Source organism: Durio zibethinus, chromosome 4 (assembly GCF_047325235.1).
Source record: "Durio zibethinus cultivar Kanyao isolate XHJ-2024 chromosome 4, ASM4732523v1, whole genome shotgun sequence".
Lineage (NCBI taxonomy): Eukaryota > Viridiplantae > Streptophyta > Magnoliopsida > Malvales > Malvaceae > Durio > Durio zibethinus.
The window spans coordinates 35163877-35190157 of NC_143165.1; the positions used below are offsets into that span (position 1 = coordinate 35163877).

At 29.9% G+C, this 26281-nt stretch overlaps 2 protein-coding genes and 1 long non-coding RNA gene across 4 annotated transcripts; all 3 read left to right on the forward strand.

The window, feature by feature from the left end:
- Nucleotides 1–1327: 1327 nt before the first annotated feature.
- Nucleotides 1328–3840, forward strand: LOC111288299 (glutamate decarboxylase-like). The gene is made up of 6 exons (XM_022879127.2): nt 1328–1483; nt 1582–1786; nt 2136–2551; nt 2641–2894; nt 3004–3056; nt 3146–3840. The coding sequence occupies exons 1-6, from the start codon at nt 1398–1400 to the stop codon at nt 3626–3628; spliced, it is 1497 nt and encodes a 498-aa protein (XP_022734862.2). The 5' UTR covers nt 1328–1397; the 3' UTR covers nt 3629–3840.
- A 2471-nt stretch (nt 3841–6311) lies between these two features.
- LOC111288051 (uncharacterized) lies at nt 6312–8853 on the forward strand. The gene is made up of 5 exons (XM_089760052.1): nt 6312–6859; nt 6990–7144; nt 7240–7324; nt 7443–7634; nt 7729–8853. Exons 1-5 carry the CDS (start codon nt 6754–6756, stop codon nt 8007–8009), a joined length of 819 nt encoding a protein of 272 aa, XP_089616178.1. The 5' UTR covers nt 6312–6753; the 3' UTR covers nt 8010–8853.
- Nucleotides 8854–12290: 3437 nt separating this feature from the next.
- Nucleotides 12291–23322, forward strand: LOC111288293 (uncharacterized). Of its 2 annotated transcripts, XR_016341797.1 has the most exons (4): nt 12291–13027; nt 13379–13427; nt 13589–22526; nt 22610–23322. It is a non-coding gene; the product is annotated as an uncharacterized LOC111288293 (long non-coding RNA). The 2 variants fall into 2 exon arrangements; XR_002690069.2 differs by having other exon boundaries at nt 13589–23322.
- The last annotated feature ends 2959 nt before the right edge of the window (nt 23323–26281 follow it).

Genomic DNA, 26281 nt, shown 5'->3' on the forward strand with positions numbered 1-26281 from the left:
ATCATAAATCACTAAAAAAATCTTCATTATAAAATAATAGATATATAAAATTTTCTTCTAACTAAAATTAAAGTTAATTAATAACTAAAAAAATAATTAAAAAAATTTATCAAATAAATAACTCAATAAATATACTTTAGATTTGTTTATAGAGAATTTCAAATCCGATTTTTATCATTTAAAATATAAAATTTTAAATAATAAATCTATTAATAAAATTTTAATTCAATCAAATTACGAATCAACTTTTATTTAACCAATTTTTTTTTCTATTTTTTCTAGCTTCATATTTTTCCTTTTTCGAAGCCACACTTTGTCCTTCTACACCTAAAACACAGCCCCCACTCTTTTATTTATTATGCAGGGCTCAATCGAAAAAAACTTAAGTTCTATGACCTTTTATCGGTCCAAAACGAATGCTGGACCCCACATATTTATAATACCTTTAAGGGCTATTTTTTTGACTTGTTCCAGATCGATACGTTGTTTATGAAATAAGCCATGACAAGATCGGGATGTGTTGTACGCTTTGTTTGGATGCGACTTGTTTAGGTTTTTTAATGCAACTTTTAATCTTCTATCCCTAAATTTGGCCTTATTATTAGACCATGTTGAATGATGGATCCGAGAAGAAAGGAAACTAGCTAGGCTTAATAATTCATCATAATAGATTTTATTTTGTGTGCAATAAAAAATTAATTTTGTTTTTATAATCAATTTTGATTTGAAATAAAATTCATCGAATTCAAAATCCTCATAAATCAATTTGGTTATATGAATCTTTATATATATATATATATATATATATATATATAAAGATAACAAAAACAAAGCAAACGATGCTTTGAATTGGCTTGGGGTAAAGGTCGTTTGTGCCTCGGGCAGTAAAGTTCCCATAAGTTGGAAACTGAGAATTAGCAAATTAGGCGGCGGGCTGGAAGTTTCAATGGGTGGGTAACTGGCTAGCCAATGAGCAGAAACATCCTGCCAGGGTTCATATATAGGAACCCACCACCGCCTAAACTGGGCTGCGTGCCTGCGATGGCTTGCTTTGACCTGCAATGCTAACCAGATGGTTCCATGTGGTTTTGTTTTGCAAGTAAAATACCCATTTGTCAATTTCAAAACACTACATTTTTGACCAATAACTGCAAGCTTAACGGGGTCAAATTTGGTATTGTCAAAGTGCTTACCAGAAATGGCCAAAGGGGCAAAGTCTTGCTCTTGCATACGGATTCAACGCTTGCCATGGCATCCCTATAAATACCATTTGCCTCTCAATGCCTCCCTCACCAACCAAGAACAGCTTTAGCGTTACACAAACTTCTTTGATCTTCTGTTTTTTTAAAGTACATTTCATTCATTTTTGTAGTATTTTAGTTTTTAAGACATCAACCATGGTGCTATCTAAGACAGCTTCTCAGTCTGATGTCTCAGTTCATTCCACTTTTGCCTCTCGCTATGTCCGAACCTCACTTCCCAGGTAATCCCTTCAAATACAATTTTCATCCAAAAATGCATAACATAATAGCATTAATTTCATTGTGAAAGGGTGGCTAATTAGTATGGAAAATATTGTAGGTTCAAGATGCCAGAGGACTCAATACCAAAAGAGGCTGCATATCAGATCATCAACGATGAACTGATGCTTGATGGGAACCCAAGGTTGAACCTTGCCTCTTTTGTTACTACCTGGATGGAGCCTGAATGTGATAAGCTTATTATGGATGCCATTAACAAGAACTATGTTGACATGGATGAGTACCCTGTCACCACCGAGCTTCAGGTATATATTTCTTTCAACTTTTTTCATAAATTCTTACAATTCAATTTGTTTTACAAACGACAACAAAAACCCAAAAGAAGTTTTGGTTTTTGCCACAATATACACACACGCAGGAGGGATCCACTGGGGTATATATCAAGAAAAAGTGAAGAAGCAATTTCAAAGAAAAGTCAAAAGCTCGATTGGTCTTTGCCTCTTTGGTCGTAGTACTGTCAATCCAGTTGTAATGAACAAAAAATCTGGGAAGAAAGTTTGTCTTACCGTCATAATTTAGGAATGAAACATAAAATCCTGATTAAAATTTAAGTTTATTTAAAGGTGAAAGACTGAAAGTGTACTTTTGATGCAGAATCGTTGTGTGAACATGATAGCACATTTGTTCAATGCTCCACTTGGAGACTCCGAGGCTGCTGTTGGAGTTGGAACAGTTGGATCATCCGAGGCAATCATGTTGGCTGGCCTTGCCTTCAAGAGAAAGTGGCAGAACAAGCGTAAGGCTGAAGGCAAACCTTATGACAAACCCAACATTGTCACTGGAGCCAATGTTCAGGTATGCTGGGAGAAATTTGCAAGGTACTTTGAAGTGGAATTGAAGGAAGTGAAGCTGAGGGAAGGTTACTATGTAATGGACCCTGTCCAAGCTGTGGAAATGGTAGATGAAAACACCATCTGTGTTGCTGCTATCTTGGGTTCCACTCTCAATGGAGAATTTGAAGATGTCAAGCTTCTAAATGATCTCTTAGTAGAAAAGAACAAGGAAACTGGGTATATATCAATTTTCCAGTGACATAAATTTTCATAATTTGAAATATCAAGTGCTAAATTTAATATATCTCGGCTTATCTCTTCTGCAGGTGGGATACCCCAATTCATGTTGATGCAGCTAGTGGTGGATTTATTGCACCATTTTTGTACCCAGAACTTGAGTGGGACTTCAGGCTTCCCCTTGTGAAGAGCATTAATGTTAGTGGCCACAAATATGGTCTTGTCTATGCTGGAATCGGTTGGGTTATCTGGAGGAGCAAGGAAGACCTGCCTGAAGAACTTATTTTCCACATTAACTACCTTGGAGCTGATCAACCCACTTTCACTCTCAATTTCTCCAAAGGTGGCCATTCCAATCCAATTTCCTTGATGCTCAAACTTTATACACTTTTTTTCCCCATTGACAATATACAGCAAAACCAACACTAAACTTGTGTGTTTGTTATCTGCAGGTTCTAGCCAAGTTATTGCTCAGTACTACCAACTAATCCGATTGGGTTATGAGGTGAGAGCTTTTAAGATTTATTCAATCCAGTTCAATAAATTTGGTTTCAACATGCCGACTAATGTGATACAATTATGTTTTAACTACAGGGATACAGAAATGTCATGGAAAACTGTCATGAAAACGCTATGGTCCTTAAAGAAGGATTGGAGAAAACAGGGCGCTTTAACATTGTGTCAAAGGACCATGGGGTTCCTCTGGTGGCCTTTTCTCTCAAGGACAACAAGTGCCATGACGAATTCGAGATATCTGAGATGTTGCGCCGATATGGTTGGATTGTGCCTGCCTACACCATGCCAGCAAATGCTCAGCACATCACTGTGCTTCGTGTTGTCATCAGGGAAGACTTCTCCTGCACCTTAGCTGAGCGTCTTGTGGCTGACATCCAAAAGGTGCTCCATGAGCTGGATACCCTCCCTGCAAAGGTCAATGCCAAACTGGCTATGGCTGATGAAGAGAAAGAAAAAAATGGCACAGTCAAGAAGACTGCTATTGAGACTCAGAGGGAAATCACTGCTTACTGGAAGAAATTTGTCAGCGAGAGGAAAACTAACAAAAACCAAATTTGTTAGAACTTGTTCTAACTCCCATATCCACAATTTTCATCCCAACTTTTTTATTTTGAGTTTTTGTGTCGCCTTGTTTTTCCCTCATGAATTTTCAAGCTTTAGCATATTGAGCAAATGAGTCATTAATGTAACCAATTGTTTTATTTTGTAATTCTGAATCTCTCGATGAGAGGTGTGACTTCAATACAACGAATGTGATTCAAGTAATCTTGCAATTTATGGCTTGCTTCTTTTTTTTTTTTTCCTTTGAAATATTTTCTTCTTCGGTATATCATTAAAATAATGCAGCACAGTGCATTAAATTTCAATGAAACATCTATAAAATTACATTAAAGCAACCATCCAGCTCTTGAGCCAAGAGCCACGTCTAAATGGGATAATAAGGTGTTCATGGACACCTCAAAGATTAAAAAAAAAAAAAAAGAAAAAAAATTCACTTAAAAATTTTTTTTTGAATTTTCCTTCGTTCATAAAATTGATGAATATCTTAATAGTTTATATATATATATATATATTATAAATAATCACTTCAAAAAAAATCTTGAATTCGTCGTTAATTTGACTATTATTATATATCTAAAATTATCAACTTCTATAGAATCCATGGTTTCCTTGCTTAATATCAAATGCCATCATGAGCATCTGAGCTGAAAAACCGACCATTAGCTTAAGCCTCCAAAAAAAAAAAAATCGAAATCAGATAAAACCACCAATTAAGACAATCTTGAGATGCAATTATAAAAACAAAATAACATCCATCAACCAATTTGCCAGGCTACCAAATGCCATCCTCAGTAGCCTCCAAGCAGAGGCCTAATAATTCCCATATCTCCCATGTTTTCTTATCTTCAACCTGATGGGAGTTTACAATTACAGCTTCTCACAAATATCTCTACTTCCTAGTCGAGAAGCATGGAAACCATTATGTTCCTCATCCAAATTAATCTTTAGTTTGGGCATACTTTTTCTTTTACTTGGATTTTAATAAATTCATGTCATATTTTGGGTTTGGGCTCAAGACTGGCAATGCCCAATGTGCATATTTTGGTGTAGGGCTAATCTTGAAGCGTAATGGAAAAAGCCTTAAGTGATTGGCATTAGCCCAGCAGCTGAGAAATCCCAGACCCAAGATGAATGGGCATGAGACATCCTCATTCATTTGGATGGACTCTAACTTTTTTTTTCTAAGAACAAAATTTTGGGTCACTTTTGAGAAGAAGAAAATTTTTTAAGATAAACCATTCGGTTTAACTTAAACGTAATAATTTTAGATATCATATTTATTTTTATCGTATTCATATTTTAATAATTCGTATCATTATATATATCAAATATGACATAAGATATGATACGAACACATAAATTATCAAGTTTAGTTTAATTTAATACATATTTGTGCGTTAATAGAAAGAGCTAATAAATAAAGTATGGCTGCATAATTACTTCCTGACCCATTAAGGCAGTTGTTGTAGACGAGAAGTTGCATGGCTACTTGCCCATTGATCTAGTTAATTAAAAAAAACCCTCATTGATGGTATGCTAGGAAAGGGAAACATATTAAAGAAAATAGAAAAAATAAGGTATAATAGTGATTAGAGAATAATAAAAGACCAAAAGCTCAATGAAAAATCAACAAACATTATCAACTTCCTATGCAAGTAGTTATTGGTAACAAAACTCAGAAAGTTGATTCTTTTCTGTTTGAATTCAAAATCAATTTTTTTTAATATATTTGAAATTGTTAAAGTTTGAATTTTGATCATTAAAATTTAAAATTTTAATAATTTACCAATAAATTAGACAGCAAATTGGACATTCTCATATCTATCTACCTGTTGGTTGCCCTAACAAATGAATTATTACAATTTCTGTTTCTTAATAAATACATCAATGCTTTAAAAGCAGGTCTTCATTATTATTATTGTTATTATTACAACCTTAAAACAGTTTAATCCAGCTGTATCAAGGGGCCATTAGCATTCAAGTATGTTTGATTAATGAAATTTCTTGCATTAGACAAAATTTCCAACTCACGCCTTCTGTCCCATCAAGAATCAATCATATTTTATTACACAACACAAATCAAGAATACTCGAGAAGTTAAGCACATGAATTTCAACAAGAATGAAAGATGCAATACGGCGAGAACAAGACAAAAGTGGGAAAATAATAAAAAAGGAAATATTTTAAAAAAGAATTCGAAAATTCTGATATCCTATAAAGTACATGATGAACTATTCTAAAAATTTAAATTTATAGAAAAAAAATGGAACTATTTTTAAACTCTTAACACCATAGAAGCTCGATCCACCTTCAAATCAATCATCAATAAAAAATTCCACACAAAATACAACGTGGGTAACAAGTATTTTATAGTCATAAATATAAATTTTAATTTAATTGATTTATAAAATTAATTTTAAAATTTTAACACTAATAATTTTTTTTATATATCTTTAAGCTGCGAGTTCTTTTATAAAAAACAACAAACATGAAAAGAAATGAACCCTACAGCCACTTATTAGAAAAAAGAAATAAAAAAAAAAAAACACCTAAAAGGATTTTAATAAGAGGGCCAAAGACATAAATAAACCCTGGATCTGATATGGGAGACCTCACAATGGTCAGAATGTGCTAGGAAAAAATAAAAGGAAGAGTTGCTGAAAAGGAAGCGGTTGGTAACCATATCAGAAGGAAGGGAAAAAAGAAAAGGCTGAAATTTGAATTATGTCTAGCCATGTTTTTTGTCCCTTTCTTTTAATGTCAACAATCCCGTTTGCTTTTACATGAAAAACAACAGCATATGCATATGATATCATAACCTTTGCAATTATTCAATCCCACCATGTACCAAACCCCCCCTCAATTCTTATCCCCAGCATTGCAGAAGAAAAGAAATCCAAGAAAAATAAAAGTTTGATCCCAAATTGTTTATTTTCCAATATTCCAAGAAACTCACAGAGTCACACTTCTTTCTCTCCATCGGTTGACTGACTCTCTGCTTCTTTTACAATCATGTAAATTTTGCCATCCCCACTTTTTTTAGCCCAACTCAATCAAACCATTACAATAATAAATAGAACCATTTTTCTCATGATTTTTAGCTGTTTAAGACAACATCAGCAAACATGGGTGAGCTTAACTCTATGGCTTACACTTCTAGCAGCCTACTTAGCCCTTCCCTAGGATGGGCTCTTCAAAACCTTGGAGTTCTCAACGCAGACATGTCTTTAGGTGCAAAACTCTTTGCTTTCTTTATTGTCTTTCTTTCACTGTTGTTTGTCCAGAAAATTTTTTTTCTTGGATGGAATTTGAAGTTTAAAAAGGGTTGAACCCAATTTTGTTCTTCTGCATGTGAACGCAGTCATGGATGGAACCGCCTCATTCTTTCCACATCTAGACTCTGATTTCTCTTCTGGGTATCTGGAAGATGCTTTACTTGTGTTCAGTGAACGATCCAAACGAAGATGCCTGTACAGTGATCTTGATCAAACCAATGGCTTAAATGATCTTGCAAAGGTAACTTTGGACTTAGTGTTCTGAACTTGGCTAGCTTTACTGCTTCAGCAAACCATTTCAAAGAAATACTGATTGGTTCCACTGTTATTATACAGAGCTACTGGAATTGTAGCTGCAACTGGGACCTCTCCGAGAATTTCAGCTGCATGAGCCAGATAACAGGCATTAATGGAGTTTCAGGTGAATGACTTAACTATTCTTTTACTCTTTATTTATAATAATGCTTAAAATCACTTTGACAATGTTCCAGTAATGTTTAGTATGGATTTTGCTTCTTTTTTTTGGACCATACCTTTAGATGAACCAATGAGCACATCAGTTAACAGTGAGGAAGCAAACATTGTTACAGAGATAAAAACACCAGAAGAGGCAATATCAGGCAGCCCTGAAGCTCTTGATTCATATTCTTCTTCTTTCAAAGGATCAATTAAGACCAATTCATTTTTTAACAAAGACACCCAGTTTTCCACTGACCCCATATCTTCTTCTGGTAATTAAACTCTCTTCCAATGACGCAAAAGGAAATCCATAATGTTTTTTTTTTAAGAGTGTTAACTATTTAAATTGATTTTTATGTGTTTAAGGAAGTGATAATACGAAGAAGAAAAGGGTAATAAAAAGGGTTGTGTGTCCATTTGCATTAGTGAAGCCTGGAGGGCTTGAAGGCGACATGACCCTAAACGACATTAATGCAAGGATTCTAATGCCGCCGACAAGGCCGGTAAGGCACCCAGTGGGAGACTTTGCTTGTAGGCCATGTGTATCTGCCGATGGTCCTAGCCTTTCTGGAAAAACTGTGGTGGCCCTTACTAAAATACACACGCAAGGGAGAGGCACGATCACTATTATTAGAACTAAAGATTAAGGAATTGAATATCTGATACTGCTTGCTTTTACTTCAGTATAGCTCATGCTTTGTTTAAAATTGTACAGGAGGAGAGGTGAATGGATTATGCATGAATGTAAAGTAGTCCACTTTTTACAAATTATAATTTCTATTAATTGTTAGATTTTGATGCTTAAATTAGTTGTGTACTTTTATGAAAAAAAAAAAAAAGGATTTGCTCTTTGAATCAGATGGACTGTGAAGAGGAAGCAAGAAAAAATTATGGGTGAAAAGAGGAAAAGAAGAAAAAAGAAATGAAATATGGAAGAAAAAGGAAAAGCCATCCCAAATTATTGTTTCCATTTTTATTGACAAAGAGACCAGCCAAAGCCAAATGCATTTTCCATGGTCTGAATAATCATGAATCTTGACCAAGGGTGTGAAGACAATTGTGCTTGGCCAATTCAGGTTTGGGTCCAAAATCATCCAACATGCCAAGAAATTAAACTTCATTATTACTGTAGGCCACAGTTTAATTCTTTTGCTGTTTTAGGTCTTTTGAGCTTTATAAAAGAACTTCAAGCAATCAGTTGGTAGGATGACTGAATCCATTGTTGTCCTTGCATAATTAATGAAACAGAAACGCGTACGAATCCAACATTGAGTCATCCAATCAAGTCAAAAATTCTGTATCTCAGAAGGGTGCTACAACTCCAATGCCACGTCGTGTAGGGCATGCATGACGATCCCCAGCTAGCTTGCATCCACATATTAGCACAGAAAATGTATCCTGCTTGGACAGGCTACTGTGCCACTACTTTGCTGTTTCCATTGTGACTAAACAATGACCGCTACATTTTCAGGGATACAAGGAAAAGGGATATCTTATAAGACTTGTTTGTTTTATAAAAAATAATTTTTAAAAAATATTTATATTTTTTAAATTAAAATAGATTTTTTGTTATTTAAATAAGTTAATAAAAATATTTTTTCTTATTTGGTTATTTTTTTTAAATCTGTTTTTTAAAATAATATTAATATAATTACAAAAATGTTAAAAATTATTTATTATTAAAATATATTAAAAATTATTTATTTTTAAAAATATTGAAAGTAGTTATTATTAAAATTATTAATATTAAAAAATAATTATATTTTAATAATAATATTTAATATTAAAATATTATGTTAATATAAAAATACTTAAAATAAAACTATTTATTATTCTTTGTATTAATATATTATTTATTAATATATTATTATAATATTTATTAATTAAATTAATAATATTTATTATTATATTATTTATTAATAAAATATTATTTATTAATATATTGTAATATAATATTATTTATAAGTAAAATTATGTTTAAAAATATTAATAAATAGTTATATTCATAGATAATTCTTTTTCAAAAAACATTTTTTATTTTTTAAAATTGTAAGTTACTTTCTTAAAAGAATGACTTTATTTTTTATTAATTAATTAATTTTTTATCAAATAAATATATAAAAATATAAAAATTATTTTTTAAAAATTATTTTTCACCAAACAAACTTAGCCTAAGATTCACTGTGGTTGTTAGCTTTAGCTCAAATTCTTCAATATCTACTCCCTGCTGGGCTTGTTTTTTGTTGTTGCCATTGTCAATCAACACCTGCCCATATTTGAAACTTCACTTATTCCCCACGACAAGAATATGGAAGTTGGGACCCAATATTAAACCTAAAATATTCCAACCCTCCCTTTGTTCTCACCTGACCTTGAATCACCACCATTGCACCCTTTGACTTTTCAAATTATCAGACCAATTGAAGCGTGTTGATGGGAGGCAGTCAGGCAGAGCAACTAATGAGAGTGAGGGATGTCCTTTCTCACAGCTGTAAGGCAAAAAGTCCGCAGCTACGTCGTTGGAAAAAAAAACCCGGGGGTGGGGGGGGCGTGACAAGGGAAAAGGAAATGATGGGGACTTAAGGTTTTGTCTCTTTCGAACATGATTTATGGACTCCATTCAGATTTTCAACAATTATTTTATTCATTCGAACTTTTAAACTTTTAATTAGGTTAAAAAAAAAAACCAAAATTAAGGTATTTTCATTCTCTAAAAACAAAAGGTGAGACATTTTAAATTTGGACCACATATAGAAATATTATTATTATTATACAATAAAAATTAATTAGTGGCATGCACATGTAACAATGTATTAATAAGAATGGAATGTGTAAGGAGTATTTTTGGATTTAAAAGATAAATTAATTTTTTTTTACATTAAATATTGTCAATAGATAATTAGAAAATTTTTTATTTTTTAATTGATCTAGTATGTATAGTATCTCAATTACATCATTATTTAATCTTATAAACTTTTCATTTTTCGTTTATAAATAATAATTATTTAGATATTATTCATCTATCTATTTTTTATTTTTTTATTTTTTTTCTTGACCCCACCTATTTTAATTTTTTATTTGAGCGTTAGAGTGTAAATATAAATATAAAGAACACTTTTTGCTTTTGTTTTTAACTTTTTTTTTTTTTTTGTATGATTTCAAAATTTTCACCTTCAATTTAGAGTTTAGCACTAACACGATGAATGAAAAAAAATAAAAGATAAAAAATTAAAAAACTTAATTTTCAAAAAATATTTTTTTATTTAGAGAAAAATATTAAATATTCTAACCCTATCACTATGCCTATATATTATAAAAATTTCTCATTTCAAATATTCCAACTCGAAATTCTTTGAAAAAACTTTTACATTCTTATTTTCTTAAATAAAAACTTTCAAATTCTGATATACATTTTGAAAGATTAGTTTTCAATGGGCTATAAGAAAGAACAGGTTTTGGGTTTGCTAAAATTTTCAGTGAAAGCCCAATCTAGGCTAGAAGTTAACGTAAGAGCATAATTGACTCAAAAATGGAATTGGAGTCATAGGCCTGTTTATTTGGTTTATGAATTTATTTTAAAAGGTAATATTTAGTAAGTTTAAGGTTTAAATTTTAATATTTGTAAATTTTTATCTTAAAATTATGAATCTTTTTGTAAAATATATATATATATATTTGATTTGATAAATTTGGTAAATGTATGTATCATTTACTCAAAATCAAATTTAAAAGTTAATTTATAAATTTTACATTCAAATATTTAATTCAATAATAAATGTATTATTTGCTTGAATTTTATAAAAAAAATGTTTATATTTGATGTATTATTAATTTATAAAATTTATACATTGTTAATTAATCAGATGATATATTTTATTAATAAAATAGATAAGATGATAATATTTTTTTAAGTAGTAAATTTTTTAAAAATTATTAATTTTTATGTATTATTTTAAGAATTCATACTTATTCATTAATAAAATAACATAATTTAATTAATTAATAATATAAAATACCTATAAATATATATTTATATACGTACCGCAATGCATCGTATATAATATAAACTCTTATAAAATGAGAATGGAAAACATCATTGCTTTAAGTTTTGCTCAAAGTACGGAGATATATAATTAACTTAAGACTTATCACAAATTGCTGCCGTCATCATGTTCAGTCACCAAAGCTTTACTTTGACTTTGGTCAAAATCTGCACTTTGACTGTCCGTCAAAGCTTTGATTGGTCAAACGAAATCCCAGTTAATGATCAACACATATTTCTCAACTCTGCACTTATCTCTCCAATTATTCTCTCCTGGGATAGAAAAGGTAACGGCTATCACACCGGATTAAAAACCCCTATGATTACCGTACAGTACGGACAAACATTTCGTTAAATATTTTTACGTTAACATCTTTTTTCGCTAATTTCTACGTTGCAATGATCGATAATGGCACATTTAGAATTTTCCCAAAAACTTTAGAACCAGAGAAAAATTAGTACTGTTGGCGAAGCAGAGATTGCTACCCTGTCCTTGCACTTATTAATTTGACAAAGTTTTTTTTTTTTAATCAAAATCAACACGGAGAAACAATAAAAAAGTAAGACTTACATCCATGGGAAAAATCAAAATTGATTAGAACAAGAGAGCAAAAGGAGGAAAATAACTACCATGGCTTCCGGCTCCAGTTATTCCCTGATCAAAACCATAGCAAAAACAAATTAAACGGTAAGAAAATCCCCTAATAAGAATGGAAAGAAACTGTTTCCCATATGAAAAAGGAGCCATTGTTGACGTCATGTTCAGCAGAAAGGGAGTTTTCGACTTGTTAAGCTGCCTTCTGCACTTTGAAGGAAACCCATTTTTCCACCTCTTCTGATCTTTTTCCTTTGTTGAATTTTTTTTTTTTCGTTTTTGTTTGGTAAGTTTGCTAAAAGAATAGCTAGGGAAGCTAAAACTAAGAAAAGGGCAGCTGGAAATGTAAATTAACTATCGTGAAACAGAGGATTCAAGGAGGGCAAACCATGGAATTGGTGCTTCTACTTGTTGAAGTGGTGGGTTTATTGCAGCAAAGACAGGAAGAGAATACAAGTTTGAGGACTCTCTTGAGGACTTGGCCACGTAAAGGAATCCAACGAGGTGCTGCTTTGGCACTTGTTGCGGCTGCTGCACCACGTGGGGGATGTCCTCCTCGAACCCTCGTGGTCGTGGCTGCTTGAGGTTGGCAACTAGACGCAGCCATAATGACAAGTGGGGGTGTTGAAACCTGGAAAGTGGGGAAGCAGGGGCTGGGAAGGATCGGTTGGGTTTGGATTTTGTTGGGCACCAACTCACACGCCGACCTGTTGGAGATATAAAAGCGAAATGTGGCTATTTAAAAGCGTGGGCAAACCGAGTAAAGCAGCGTGTGAAGAAGAGTTCGGTTGGTGGGTTTATAAGTGAATGAAACCGCGCTTATTATTTGTGAGATGTAGACTCGTTCCTCGATGTGGAAACCCATATATTTTTCCCCAAAGCCCCAATCTTTACATCAGTAATAATAGTAGCTTAAAGGAGCGAAGGGGGGGTTACTTTCAACTGAACGCGTCCTCTCCCTCTTCCACTCCCATCGATTTCACAAAATATTCTAAATTCAAGCCAAACACACGCTTTTGCGTTAAAAGGTTAGTTAGTTCTTTTTCTCCTTGCATATTCTCAATATATAATCTTTAATTTTTAAATTGATTTGAAATGATTTGATATATATATTTTTACATCAATTCGATAATATCATTTTATCTCAAAAATTTTTTATTTTTCACTTATAAATACAATTATCTAGATATTATTTATCTATCTTATTTTTTATTTTTTATTATTTTAACCTTTAACTTGAGTATTAAAATATAAACATAAAAAATATTATCTATCTTTACTCTTAACGACTCTCTTTCTCTTGTATAATTTCAAATTTTTCATCCTCGGAACTCAACACCAACTGATATATAGCTTTTATTTTGTGGATATGGGTGCAGGTTTCATCACCATTTTGTGCAATACCTGCCTAACAAGTCATTTTCAAAGGTAATTGAACTGAACGTATCGTGAGTGGCAACCACTAGCCCACTTTGGACCCTAAATTTCTCTTTTTTTTTCCTTTTTTTTTATCCTTGTACCTAAGAAATTCACCCAATAATCCTCAATATCACATGGCTTTCTTTTTTTTTTTTTAATTTTTTCTTTAGGGTTGATGGATAATTTCTGCCCATAATGAAGACTGAAGAGAATTATTACTTCTCTAATGAAACTGGTTTAATGGTTTCAACTTTCAAGTCAAATAGCAAGATATGTGTTTACACTGGCAAGTGACGAGTGGGAGAACATTTTCCTCCAAGACATAAAATCAATAGGAATTCGTAAAGTAAAAGGTACAGTGACACGCACGTAGTAGTTTTTTCTTGTTTACACTTCACTTGATTACAAAATTCATTTTACTATATATAATTTAGGCTTACAGATAGTAATAGTTTTTACGTAGTATGTTCGTTTTAGATAAGCAAAGTACTATGTTTTAACCAGATCTATAATTTAAAATACGATATGATAAAATATTATGAACATAATACAAAAATAAGATATGAAAGTGATATGATCTAAAATTATAGTAATAATTATATATGGATTTAACAAAACAAAAAATTATTTTTTATAATTTTTATGTTGACATGAGTTATGACACGTAATTTTCGTGTAAAATATGATATAAATACATGAATTTTAATATTTTACATAATACAGATTTATGAATTATCAGGTTAGTTTTAGCATGATAAATGGAAAAGGAGAATGGTTTTGAAAGTGAATATTATTTTTGATACAAAGAGATTAGATCATAGTATAAGAACAAAGAAGAGATTGTAAATATCAAATATTAAATTTTATATTTATTGTATGATATTTTTTAATGATAATTTAATGAATCAATTGGTATAATTCTTAGGTTTTAAAAGTGATTATTTTTACTTTTGAAAATGAATTGTGACAATACATATTATATATTAAACCTATTCAAAGGCTAAACTATCTTTATAAATATGAAAGCTTGCTTGAAATTTGGGAGGGCTTGTATATAAAATTTTAAATTTGTTGAATGGATTTGAGCTCGAATTTTAGATTTATTTAAAAAATAAGCTGAGCTTTGGGCATGACATTTAAGGCCTAAGTTTAGCCCAAGTAACTTTTATAATTTTTTATATTTATAATTATATTACATAAAAATACATATGTAATTAAGTAATAAATATGTTCACATTAATACCATATGTTTATATGTATAACTTCCATTCAAATATTAAATTAAATTAACAAAGTCATTTTTGAAGCTTTAATTTGTTGATTATTTATTTTTTATAATTAATATTTATAATAAAATTTATTTTTATTTTTATTTTTATTGAAATATGGGTGGGTTTGGATAGGCCTAAATAACTCCTTTTAAAAATGAGACAGGTTAAGACAATAAAATTAGACTCATATTTCGAGCTAAACTTGACCAAACCTAAAGCTTAATAATGTAATATTTCACCTTAATTTAAATTTGATTCGATTTGATTTATGAATAAATTTATTATATATTATATTTAGAAAAATGAATTTAAAATTTGTAGAATTTGGCTTGCATTTTAACACCCCCTTCTCAAATTTAGGAGCTATTAATTAAAAGATGAAATTTTAGTTTGTACTAAGAAAAAGATGATGCTAATTTTTTTTTTCCTGAAAATCATGCGACGGATATTGTTGGAACAAGCTGGGCCATGTTATGGGTTGGATGAAGACAAATACAATGGGTTTCTATTCGGCTCATCATTGCTTTCTTTTCCAAGGTCTTTTTTTTTGCTGGTACCAAAAATATGATGTTGGTTTCTTAAGTTCTAATGATAAGATTTACCCATTTAAAAAAAAAAAAAAAGTGGCTTAGCTTTACATGGTTTGTATTATTTTATACATGAATCATCAGTTTAATTGATAGAAGAGAAAGGCATAAGTGTTGATATTTTAATTTTTGATTTATTATATATATTATCTTTTATAAATAATTATATATTAAACTTTTAGTTTAATCAAATAAATTGTTGGCTAATTAAGATCAATGTGCTTAAAAATATGGTATCTCTTAATATATATATAAGGGATCAATTTATATATTGAAAATTAAAAAAATTATATATATTTTTAATTATTGATTTCAATACATCCAAAAAATAAGATAAAATTATTTTATATGTAAACATTTTAATTTTACAGTAATATAAATTGATCTTTTATATATATATATATATAAGAGGGATTCATTTATATATATTAGTGTAAGTCTTATATTTTTTTAACTTTTGAATTAAAATTAATAAATTTAAAAAATTATTTTAATTTAAATAATCATAAATTTAATTTTAATATAAAAATTACAATAATATAAATATATCTATATATATTGAGACATGTGACCACTTTTAGTAGATGTGATCTCTGTCTTTTGCAATGTCCCATGGGCTTGAAGAGTACCTTTTCAGGTTACAAGCAAATGGACCTGTTTTTTTGGATTAAGTGCTTTTCAATGTAGAATAATGCATAAATTAAAGGCTGTGCATCGCATGATTCTTTCTTGTCCGTACCTGTAAAATAGCAAATGCACAAACTTCACCTTTTCTTCCTTTTAGAAGGTTTTGAATAAATCATTTCATCAAATACAAACTTTTAAGTTTCACTTACTCAGAAAACAAATTTTTTTTTTAAAATTTTTGTCGAAAGATTTTTTAGTTATAGAAAACTTAAAAAATGATAGTGTTTTTCTATTTCATAAAATTTTATACATCAATCTCATGATTTAAATTCAACTCCTTTAAAATAAAGATTCAAAGTTTAATAATTTCTTATATGATACATAATAATTTGTTTTATAAAAAAAGTCATTATTTGACAATAAATAAAAAAATTGAAACTTTTGGAATTTAGATCTTAAATATGTTGAATACTACCTTGTGAAAATGATTACATAACCCACTTAAATTCTATGATAGTAATAGTTGATAATTGATAGTTATGCTTATCCACAAAATAAATGGTCATAGCAATAGGCCAAAACTGCTTTCGTTATCTGATATAAATGTTGGTATCATTCAAAGTCATGAACCTATTGAGAACTTGAGGATCGGAAGGTGGACGTCGAGCCAAGTCAAGCACACCTCGTTGTGGTCTGGGTATTGACTACTATTTTTTTATGAGGCCTGTTTACATAAATTTTGTATAAAAAAATATGATAAAGAAAATTAGAAACAAATTACAAATTTATTTATCAAATTTGTAACATGCCCTTGAATCTTTCTTTGCTTCTTTAAACATGTTGACAAAGGTTTCTTGCTTTATTGTTCTTCAGTAATTTTTTTTTTTTAAAGAATCTTTAAAACTCAAAATTTTTTTCTCATTAAAGAATTAATATCATGCATGTTAAGGCTAAATATCCAAGCAAGCTATTAGTTCTTAAGATTCTTTTAATCTTTGCAGCAAATTAACCTGCCATATACACGTCTCACAGGCCATATACATGCATGTTGACACTTGTACTGGATACAAATCTCCAATTAAATATTTATCAATGTTTATTGGACTTGAAATAACAAATATAACAATACAAAAGTAATATATCGTGATAAATCTACAGTAATAAATAACAATTAATAATCCAATATCGTAAGAAAAAATAAAACACACCAAGATTTACTTAAAAAATCTTTCAGTGTAGAGGAAAAAAATCACATACCACTAGAAAAATCTCTACTATGATATACAGTGTTCTTTTCTAGCTAAAATTAGAACTAATCAATAATTAAAAATATAGTTAGAGAAATTTTACCAAAAAGATGACTCAATAAACATATTTTGGATTTATTTATAGAGAGTTTCAAATTCGATCTTCACCATTTAGAATGTAGAACTCTAAATCATAAATCTACTGATAAAATTTTAGCTCAGTCGGATCACAGATTGATTTTCGTTCAACAAACTCTCCCTTTTTTCTTTTCTTTCTATTTTTTATGGCTTTTCTTTTCCTCTCCCTTTCGGCTTGCGGTGCCACTTTTTCACGCCTAAGAGATAGCTTCCCACTTTTTTTTAATATGTAAGCTTTATTTCATGGTCAAAGGCAACAAGGCTTTAAGCCTTTTAATTGGCTAATCAATTGGCCTGGACCCCCCTTTAACCCCATTACGAAAAGATTCATCACTATAACAGTTTTATTTGGAACTTACTTAGGCCAAAGAACCCATTCCAGCCAAGTTACTGCAGAGTTCAAACTTTTTTCTGAGAAGTGTTTTAGTCAACATATCTGCTACATTCTCATTAGTATAAACTTTTTTTAACTGCATCTATTATTCTTTAATCATTGAACGTAACTAATGATATCTACTATTAATGTGTTTTGTTTTATCATGATACATGGCATTTTTAATTAAATCTAAAGTACTCTGACTATCACAAAATATCATATATTTTTTTTGATTTAACCCCAATTCAAGAAAAAAAGTTTCATCCAAAGCATTTTTTTACTTGCTTCAATTGCTGCAATAGACAAAACAATACACTTCTGCAACTTAGACTGCCAAAATATAGCTTCTCCTATAAAAGTGAATAAATAATCTGAAGTAGATTTCTTATAATAATGATCACCTGCCTTGTCAGCATTAATAAACCTTTCTAGAATTGATTGTGAAACTCCATAACTCAAGCACATTTTTTAGGTATTCCTTAAATATTTGAAAATCCATTTCATTGCTTCCAAATGAACTTGTTAGCCTTGAATTGATAAAATATTTCGAAATGACAAAACAAAAAATTTGTTAAATTGAATTCAAATGATTTGAACTTAATTTGAATACTTTTCATCTTTGAGCTAAAAAAATATTTTTCAAATTAGAAAGAAATCTACTCACTACACTAACTGCATAAGCAATGTTAGGAGGTGTGTAAACCATAAGATATATAAAAGAATCAACTATAAAAGAATAAAGAATACTAGATACAGCTAGTTACTCTTTCTTAGTCACCGGACAAGATTTCTTACTAAGATGAAATTGATTAGCAAGTGGATTGCTAATCGATTTAGCATGTTGCATGTTGAACCTACTTAACACCCTTTCAACATACTTTTTCTATGATAAATACAGCTTTTTAGCTCTTTTATCTTCATTAATATCCATACCAAGAATCTGCTTTGCTGGACCTAAATCTTTTATGTCAAAGGACTTCGATAATTGTTCTTTCAACCTATGAACCATACTAATATCTTATCCTACAATTAACATATCATTAACATATAATCAGAGAATAATAAATTTATAATTGAAGAATTTTTTGACATACACATAAAGATTTGTTGCTATTTTTTATAGTTGTAGCTTACCATAAAAGAATCAAACTTTTTGTACCATTGTCACAAACTTTGTTTCAAGCTATACGAGTCTTTCTTCAATTTGTAAACAAAGTGCTCTTTCTGTTTTACTTTAAAACCCTTAGGCTAATCCATATAAATGTTCTTTTGTAAGTTATCATGTAAAAATACAATCTTGACATCAAGTTGCTCAAACTCAAGATTTAAATTAGTTGCTAATCCCAATACTATTCGAATAAAACTTATCTTTACAACTAGAGAGAAGATCTTATCAAAATTGATGTTGGGTTTTTAAGAAAAATCTTTCACCACCAATCAAGTTTTGTATCTTGCTAGCTTGTTACCATCATTTTGTGACTTGAATACCCATTTATTTTTCAACGACTTTCTTCTTTTCAAAAGTCTAACAAGATTATATGTACCATTTTTTCATAATGACTCCATTTTTTCTTTCATTACTTTTAATCAGTTCTCTTTATCTGAAGTAGTTTGTACATCTTGAAAGCTCTCTGGGCTCCCCTCACTAGTAATTAAAATAAAATTTAAACTTCGATACTTGATGGATGGCCTATGCTTTCTGGTAGATCTTTTAAGCTAATACTCTACATTACCTGATTTTAAAGGTAGCTCATCTATTTAACACTCTTTGGTAGAAAAGATTGCTCACCCTGTTCAACATTCTCAGGTAGAGAAGATTGCTATTTCTACTCAAAACTAATTGATTTGGCTCATTACTAACTGTAGCTGGCTCATTCAAATCTTTAAGTTCTGTTTCTTGCTCATTTTCATTATCTGTGGCTCTTTTCAATGAAACTTCTATTGGTGTTGAAATATCACATTCAATAGTAACCCGTATAGTCTTTTTATTTTTCTCAAGGTTTGCTATGATTTTTTTTTCATGAAAGACCATATCTTTACTTTTGATTGTCTTTCTTTTCACTGGATCCTATAGTAAAATTTTTCATCACCACATCCTATAAATACACATTGTGTGGCTTTACTTTCAAGCTTTGCTTTTTGCTCTTTTCGACACCTGTATGAATACTTTATACTAAAAAACTTTTATGTGAGAGTATGAAGTATTTTTTTCTGTTCACACCTTTTTTGGAATGTCAAAGCCTAAAAAAATTGATGGTGATTTGTTAAGTAAATAACAAACTGTGTTGACTACTTCACCTCAGAATGGCTTTAGTAATTTTGCTATCCTCAACACATATCTAACTTTTTTCATAATGATGCGGTTTATCCTTTCAGCTACACTATTATGCTATAGTGTTTCAGGTTGTTTCATCTCATACCTAATCCCATGTTTTGAACAATATTTTTTAAAAGTTTTTGGATGTGTATTCTCTATTATTATCAGTCCGAATACATTTCAAGGGCAACCCTATCATCTTTTCTACCCATAGTATGAAATTTTTGAAAATATTACAATACCTGACTTTTATTTTTCAACATGTACATCAAAGTCTTATGTGAAGTATCATAAATAAAAATAACAAAATACCTGCTATCACCCAATGACTCAATCTTAATGGGATCACATACGTCAAAATGAATCAATTCTAATATTATTTTTTTTAGAACACTTACAAAAAGAAACTTTATAATACTTGCCAAACAAACAATGATTACATGAATCAAGATACATATATTTCCTCAAGGTAGTGAGAGACTGCCTTATAAAAAATCTATAACCTTTTCTCGTTCATGTGTGCCAACCTTTTGTGCCAAATATTTGTTGAAACATCATCCTCAACATCATTTATCTGATTACTATTAAATTGTATTCATATCTTATACATTATACCATATAGTTTTCCTCTTGCAATTATCATAGATCTTTTGAAAAGCTTTTACTATCTATTCTTTTATTGACTCTCATATATTTTCTTATCAAGGACATTAATAATAAGCAAGTTCATTCTTATATATGAAATATGTCTAACATCTCTCAAAGTAACATGTAACTTGTACTAGTTGGTACAATAACATCACCAATCCTAATAATCTATGACACACTATTTTTTTCGTTTTAGTGTAACCAAAGTCTCTTGCTTTGTAAGTTATAAACAACTCCTTTTTAGAAACACAATGATATGCCGCTCCTATGTCAATTATCCACTTTTTTTTTTGCTTTTACTTCAAATTTTACAGTATCGCTTTATATGACCTAATTTACCATAATAGAAATACTTTACTTTATCTCTAAACTTGGATCATGTTTAGACTTACTACGACATTTTGAGTTTTGACCTTTGTCAATGTTTCTATCTTTGTTCTCTGTGACAAGAGCTTGATTCCTAAGGTCAAAATATTTTTGTCTTGCTTTTTTGTTAAGCATACTATCCTTTACCATTTTTAATGTCACGATGTAATTAGGAGTTGAATTAAGAACAATTATAACTAGAGTATTTCAGTTGTTTGATACTAAACCTAAAAGAAATAACGTCTTCGTTTCATCATCCATCTTGAGCTCCATAGTAGTCATCCGATTAAATATCTTGAAAATCACTCAAGTGCTTTGTTATTGATCGTCCATCCCTATATTATAAAGTTGCAAGCTTTTTTACAAGCATAACTTTATTCATGCTTATTTTTCTCTCATATAATGCTGTCAATTTTTTTTAAACGGTGTGAGCATTTATCTCCTATGCTACATAATAGAATACATTGATATTAACTCATTTTTTGATTGTGGCTAGTGTCTTTCTACCTAGTTTCCTTTAACTTTTATCTTTCGTATCTGCTCATTTAACCGAATCACCTAATATTGACCCATACAAATCTTTATAGTATAAATGATCTTTCATCGTAGGCTTCCAAATTGAATAATTTGATACTGTCAATTTTACTATTGAACCTGTATCACCTTTCATGATCTTAAATAGAATTTACTTCTATCGTAAGTTACTTTTGTCTTAGATTACTTCTGTATCGATGTCTCAAAATAACATTTTTTTAATACCACTTGTTGGGTCTGAAACAATAAACACAACAACACAAAAGTAATATATCATAATAAACCCATAATAATAAATAACAATTAATAATCCAACAACACATGAAAAAATAAAACACACCAAAATTTACGTAAAAAACCTTTTAGTGTAGAGAAAAAAATCGCGGACTATAAAAAAAAAATCTACTATCAAATAATGGATATACAAAGTTTTTCTTTAGCTAAAACTAGAGTTAATCAATAACTAAAAAGACAATTAAAAAAATCTTACCAAATAGATGACTCAATAAATACACTCTAAATTTGTTCCTATAAAGCTTCAAACTTCATTTTCACCATTCAAAATATAAAACTCTAAATAATAAATATGCTGATAAAATTTTAACTCAATTAAATTACGAATTAATTTTTGCTTAACTAACTCTCCTTTCTTTTCTTTTTTTTTTTCTATTTTTTCTGATATTTCTTTTCCTTTTGGTTTTAGCTTGTGTCGCCACTCTTTCATACCTAAAATATAGCCCCTGCTTTTCTTTTAATATTTAAGGCTTTGTTTCTTAATCAAAGGCAACAAAGCTTTAGGCCTTTTAATTGACTAATTAATTTGGGCTGAACCCATAGTCCTAACTGTTAGCTAAATATTCATGAATGCTTGAAACTCTTTAGTATCCATTAATCAAATCATACACACGCCATTCGTCTGATTACAAGTCACGCACAAGCATGTTAACTCTTGCACACTTCCCACGGCTATATTATGCAGCAATCGGCACAAGATCTAGTGAGTCTCCTGTACCTTCCATGTATATATTTTTTTTCTTGGTTTCACATGAATACATAAAAGACTCATATGGACCATTACAGCTTATATTAATGACAATGTCAAGAAAGTTTTCTACATCCATGTCCCAAAGGGAACAAGCTGAAAGGCATAGAATTGTTGAAACAATAGATATTGAGATCAAGAGATGAGTTGCTGGGAAAGAGGGAAATTTTCGCGTTCTGCTATCAACATTGCAATATATTCTTTGTCCTGAATGTGGATGGCAGCCTGTTTCTCTGTCAGATTTGATTACATTTTCTGTCAAGGACGCCCTGAATTAACAATTCAATCCTGCTAGATCAGCCACTAGAATGTTGCGCTCTTCAGATGGTTTTACTTGGTTGCAACGATAAAGTTAATTTCAAAGGCGTCACTGCCGCAAAATAGATAACGATCGAGTTAGTGGCAGCTGTCCCCCCGCGAGCCATGAACTGATTCATTGAGAAGCATTATTTCCGAAGCAATATTTTAAGGATTTTTCTGGAGAAATTGGTTATTCAACCACAAATTGGAAAGGACTTGAAAACATGCTGTGCCACTCCAGGATATTGAAGATCTTCCTGAGTGGATGCTATCAAAGCAAGGATGTTATCCAAGATCTCCATGACATCATTTCATATGTGGCACGATTAATTGGAGCTGATGTCAAAGCAACGCCAAGATATTGAAGTTCTTTGTTGTGGCTACAATCAAGGATGTCATAAATATTGGGTTCAAATTTTAAATGTATAAAATTTTATTTTTTAAAAAATAATTATATGATTTAATTGAATTAAACATCAAATTTATTGATAACTATTACTATCATTACACCTTTTATAACCTTTTGCATAATTTTCCTTTGAAATAATAGTTTTATCTTTTATGCCTATTAAATATTGCACCAAATATATTGTTGGGTTGAATAATTTATTCATTTTAATTTCTTAGCATGCATGTAAATTTCCAAATTGATTTTAAAATCTGTATCATATCAATTTATAACCTGCAATTTATTATCCATTAATAATCGTTTTATAAAATTTAACTGTTATATTAACATCATAAATAGAAAACACATAGTTGTTATATATATATTTTTTAAAATTATTTATTACTTATATTCTTAAAATTTGATATGAAGAGAATATAATAAAAAGTATGATTATATTTTATTAAAAGAAAACGAGAAAAAAAAATAGCTCTTTGGCCTCCCAAGTTGATGTGAAACTGAACTTTATTTTCGCCTTTCTTTTTTTTAGGCCTTTAGAGAATTGTTCCAACAAACCACGAAATTTCAAAGGCAATAAATCGAAAAGTTAATGCCTTTTCTGGCCACAAAAAGAAATAAACAAAATTAATCATTTTCACTTTTACAGTCACGACATTTCTGGCCACAAAAAATTAAATAAAATTACAGATGTTATAGTGACGACATGACGTGCAACTATTTTCAACTAATTTTAGCTAAACCTTGCAATTATTATTACAAATTCCCTTTTATTTTATTTTTTACATTCTCAATGCGCATATTAATTTAAAAATATATCAAATTATTTGTTTCAAAGAATTTAATATTATTTAATTGTTTAGAGTTTAAATTTTATTTTTTAATGTATAATTTCTTTATTTTTAAAGTAAAATACCTTCATAATCTTAAAATTATTGGATTCTTTTTAAAATAATAACTAAAGTATTATTTTTTTGTTTGATCACTAACGTTTTGATTTTTTTTTTATCACTAAGATGTTAAACAATAACGGTTGTTTAACCTTACATATAAAATAGTTTAGATGGCATTGCAAAAATTACACGTAAGCTAAAATAATTTAGTTGACATTATTAAAATTTCACATAAGCTATTTTTTATTGGGTTTTTCTCTTATGTTTTTTTTCTCTCATCAACCCAATCATATTGGTCCATTTTTCTCTCGTCTTTCTTGTTATTCTTCTTTACCTTTTCATTACGAGCAGTAATTTCGTTTCTTTCCTTCTTGATTTAGGATTTTTAATTATCGAGTTTAAGATGAAAAACTCTAATATAATGATTCATTTTTGTTATTGTGGATTGCTAGTTGATTTGAAAACTTTTTGATCAAATGACAATCTTAAAAGAAGGTTTTTGGGTTGTAAGAATTGTTATTTCTCTAAATATCGCTTCTTCAATTTGTATGATCCACCCACTAGTAATTGTGCTAGAGTTGTTCTTCTTGGGTTGTTAAAAAAGATCAACATAATTGAAAACTAATGAAAAAATGAGTGAGTATTGTAGATTTTGTTGTTTGATTTTTGCTTTGATTAAGCTCTTACTAGACTATGATTATTGGTTTAAGGTTAGAGTATGGTAATATATTGTAGGTTTAGGGTAGCAATTAGGTTTAAAAGATTATGTTTTTTTTTTTTTTTTTTTACATTTTGTATCAACTGGCAAAATATATTAACTAGTTTGTTGTTTCAACTGGCAAAATATATTAACTTAATCAAATGTACTTTGGATCAGATTATGTAATTTACTTTGGATCAAATTTGTATCAAAGGATCAATTTTTTATTTAAATTTTTGTCAATGCTAAATCCTAAACCAATAAATCCCCTAATATCGAGGTTTTAATTTTTTGTTTAAACATTGGTTAGTGCTGAATTGAGGCTGTTGCAATAATACCGATATGACAAACCAATAACAATACCAACATAAACAAATAATGAACAAACCAATAAACTAGTATGTAATTTCAAGTAGTAACAAAAGAAATCCAAAACAAAATTAATGAACAAAAACATTACTTTATTGATAATAAAGAGTCATATACACCAATATGTAATTGCAAACAATATGTTGGGCTTTAGATCAACACCCTAAATCAGTCTTTTCATAAAAAAAATTCCCCTAAACAACAAAAAGAATCTATACCATTCCAACATGCTAGTAACAAAAGAACTTTGCATCATAAAATAATCATGTGCATAAAAAAAAAAACTCATATTTCTAAGCTAGCCTTGCTTGTAATTTGCCTAGCAATGTTTTCATTTCATGGTAGCTGGTTTTACTAGACATTTTGTAACTTTTTTGTTCTATTGAATATTGATTGAAGATTTAGGCAACTTTCTTTTCCTTTTATCCATATTTACAAGTCCAGGGGTGTGGAGGGAGTCCATAAGGTCTAAGAGATTGAGGGGGTCCATAAGGCCTACGAGGTAGAGGAGGTTTACAAGATCCAGAAAAGCCATTGGATCTAGGGATAAAACTTTGTGGTATTTGAAATACTTAACTAAAGACCTATGCATCAATACAATAAATGATTAATTATTTATCCTATAAGGTAAATTTTAAGGTTGGTATATAGTAGACAAAATAATTACTTACATTAAGCATCTATTTAATAGTTGTTGAAGATGGTTGATTAGTAGTTGTAGTAGCCTTAACTTGTTGATTGTAGTCTTAACAAATCTCTTAACTTGGAAAATGAAAGTAATAAAACAAGTTATTATATTTTGTCTAATAATATCATGCATGAATAAAAACCAATAAACCAAAACACTTATAGGTAATTTCGAGACTTTTTTTTCTTGTTTGACTGATATAATCCCTAGTAATAGTAGCTAGATTCAATCTGCTATTACCCCGAACCTTTCATTTGTATGTCCTAACATTATGCCCTAGTTTTTCACATTTCCTACAATTGATTTATCTTCATATTTTTTTAATTTTGAACTAACTTCCAATTGTTTCATTTG

Bases quoted from the DNA above. Each gene is read 5' to 3' on its own strand.
- LOC111288299 (XM_022879127.2), top strand. From the start codon at position 1,398: ATGGTGCTATCTAAGACAGCTTCTCAGTCTGATGTCTCAGTTCATTCC. The intron at 1,787-2,135 runs GTATATATTTCT...CTTTTGATGCAG, and splicing joins CTGTCACCACCGAGCTTCAG to AATCGTTGTGTGAACATGAT. The intron at 3,057-3,145 runs GTGAGAGCTTTT...TTTTAACTACAG, and splicing joins TAATCCGATTGGGTTATGAG to GGATACAGAAATGTCATGGA.
- LOC111288051 (XM_089760052.1), top strand. From the start codon at position 6,754: ATGGGTGAGCTTAACTCTATGGCTTACACTTCTAGCAGCCTACTTAGC. The intron at 7,145-7,239 runs GTAACTTTGGAC...GTTATTATACAG, and splicing joins GCTTAAATGATCTTGCAAAG to AGCTACTGGAATTGTAGCTG. The intron at 7,635-7,728 runs GTAATTAAACTC...TATGTGTTTAAG, and splicing joins TGACCCCATATCTTCTTCTG to GAAGTGATAATACGAAGAAG.